General features: G+C 43.3%; 2 protein-coding genes across 2 annotated transcripts in view; one reads left to right on the top strand and one right to left on the bottom strand.

Moving 5' to 3' along the window:
* Positions 1-2500, top strand: part of triap1 (TP53 regulated inhibitor of apoptosis 1) — a 311612-nt gene that overhangs the window by 81142 nt on the left and 227970 nt on the right. The gene's annotated exons all lie outside the window — the stretch shown is intronic.
* Positions 1-2500, bottom strand: part of LOC311050092 (uncharacterized protein) — a 121139-nt gene that overhangs the window by 39795 nt on the left and 78844 nt on the right. Inside the window, exon 7 of the mRNA XM_084064058.1 lies at positions 904-950. Within this exon, the coding sequence (XP_083920184.1) occupies positions 904-950 (47 nt within the window). The remainder of the gene's footprint in view (positions 1-903; positions 951-2500) is intronic.

Here is a 2500-nt window from a genome sequence, read left to right as displayed (position 1 = left end):
CACATTATTGCTGTACTATATTATACTATCATATATATCTTACACTATTATATTGTGCTACTATTGTTACTGTTACTACTTGCCCTGTATCTATTTCTGTCTCTCCTCTGTCTCTCCCTCTCTCTCTCTCTCTCTCGTCTCCTCTTTTACCCCGACACGGTCGAGGCAGAAGGCCGCCACCCTAGAACCTAGGGTCTGCCTGACGTTTCTTCCAGTTAAGAGGGAGTTTTTCGTTGCCACTGTCGCAAAAATTGCTTGTTCAGGGTGGGATTGTCGGGTCTCTTCTCTACATGTAAAGTGTCTTGAGTCAACTTGTTGTGATTTGACACTTTAAAAAAATTGAATTGAATTGAATTGAATTCTGTGGAAGGAAATTAACAGAAAAAGATGACATTTGATCCTTGCATCTCCCCCACACTGGCACGTGGGAGTAGCTAACGTGTGCGTGACAGTGCGTCTGCCCAGATACCATGTGAGGACATCTGAAAAGGACATTCTCCTGTTGCATTGTACTGTACGAGTACGGTACGAGTGAAAAGCCAACACCGGACAATGTCCCAACCTGATTGCCTGGACATTTTCCATGTTCCATGTTCATATGTGAAAAGGGTAAACCAACCACATAAACTAAGATCTTACATTCTATCCTACCCCATTCTATTCTATTCTATTCTATTCTATTCTATTCTATTCTATTCTATTCCATTTCTAGTGAAACGTTTAGCGGTTTGCTGTCATCTTGACTTCCTGGAAGAATACATCTTGTCTCTCAATGGAATTGTGGAAGCTTGAAGGACAATAATTTTACTTCATAATGGTACTACCAGCTGTGTATGTACGTGCATGCGTGCATGTACGTGTGTGCGTGCGTGCGTGTGTGTGTGTGCGTGTGTGCAGACTTACTTGGGGTAGTTCATACAGTAGAGAGTATAGATGTCAAAGGCTTCACTCTGGACAGGGAGAAAAGAAAACAGACACGGTTAGAGGAAGACCAGAGACAACTTCTGATACTCTGCGAAAGGTCAGAGTCATCCCTTGCTTTTTTGGAAGAAAGAAAAATGAAGAAAGATTGAGGAACGGACAGGAATGTAAGTAATTTTGCATGTCCAACATGCAGCACGCGCGCGCGCGCACACACACACACACGCACACACACACAACACACGCACACACGCACATAATACATAATCACTATCTGTCTTTCCTCTCTTCTCCTCTCCCCTCTTTTTCTTGTTTCCTTTGACACATTATTGGCTGTATAGGTTTAAATCAATACAATTGATTGGGTTCAAATAAGTCGACACCAGTCTGCCCTCTTCTACGTCAAAACTGGACTGAAACTAGACACCATGTCACCCTCATCTCCCACAAACATCTCGTCGCTGTTGGGCAGAAACCTCTTATCTCCATACTTTTTGTGTTTTTTCGTAAATTAGTGCCCTACTTGATCATATACCCCGTCAAAAGCATCAAAAAGTGGCAGATCCGCAAGCTGGAAACACGGCGCGAAGCGACGCGTTTTGAGCTTGCGGATCTGCTACTTTTTATCTGAAAAGTAAAAGTTTTGGACATTTGAGGTTTCCACCCGACAAAGCAAAGACGGAGTCATCATTCATTTCCGTCTTGATGAAAACCTGAGTCAACACCCGGCGCCTCCAGCTCCCAGCTGAACTCCAATATGCAGATGACTGCGTGCTGTTCAATGGGCTGTTGATTTGTCTGGTGGTCCATTATTCTGATGTTTCAGTATTCCGAAACGAATTGTGAGGTTTTAGGCCTATAATCAGGCCTGCCGACAGGCTCGGGGGGGGGGGGGGGGGGCATAGTTAGTAGAAGGGTATAGTTGTCCCCCCTCCTGGGACAGGGGAGCCCCAGCGGAGCGGGGATTTCTGGGGAGATTGTCCCGCCAACCATAATTCGGCCCTGGATATGACAGAAATGTTGCTTTGAAACAGTGGTCCGTCGCACTAGTGTCATGGCACCGCTCCAGAAACGTTTTTGGACACACCGACTTATTTGTGTATCCCAAAGGTCAAATTAGCCTTTGTGATTTGTGGGGGATAAACAATTACCTGAAGAACAGATATACAATTAGTGTAATATCACTTATATGCCGATATCTCATTTGCCTGACCAGTTGAATCACTTTTAAACCCATTTTTCGTAGTTACTGCACTTTGGCTTTGTAGGGCAACTCTTTCCTTGTATCCCTTCTTGACACATTGTTATAGTTGTACTATTAAATTTGACTTTATTGTCCCAGAGGGACATTCATTTTCACAGCTTGTTCAACGTGGAACAAATAAGGAACAGTAGAATCATCCGTCCTTCCTAACACACAACATGTAAGTGAGGCAGTTTGTTTAATGCTGTAATGGGCGAGTGGACAAACTCCTGCTACTATGTGTGTGTTAATTATTCACAGATGTTACGTTACATAGATTTATCAATGTTTTGCTTGACCGCAAATTAAGTTAAGAATGTTATTTAGATAGCATTG

Source organism: Gymnoscopelus microlampas (genome assembly GCF_963454915.1).
Source record: "Gymnoscopelus microlampas genome assembly, chromosome: 8".
Lineage (NCBI taxonomy): Eukaryota > Metazoa > Chordata > Actinopteri > Myctophiformes > Myctophidae > Gymnoscopelus > Gymnoscopelus microlampas.
This window is presented reverse-complemented; position numbering and strand designations above follow the sequence as displayed.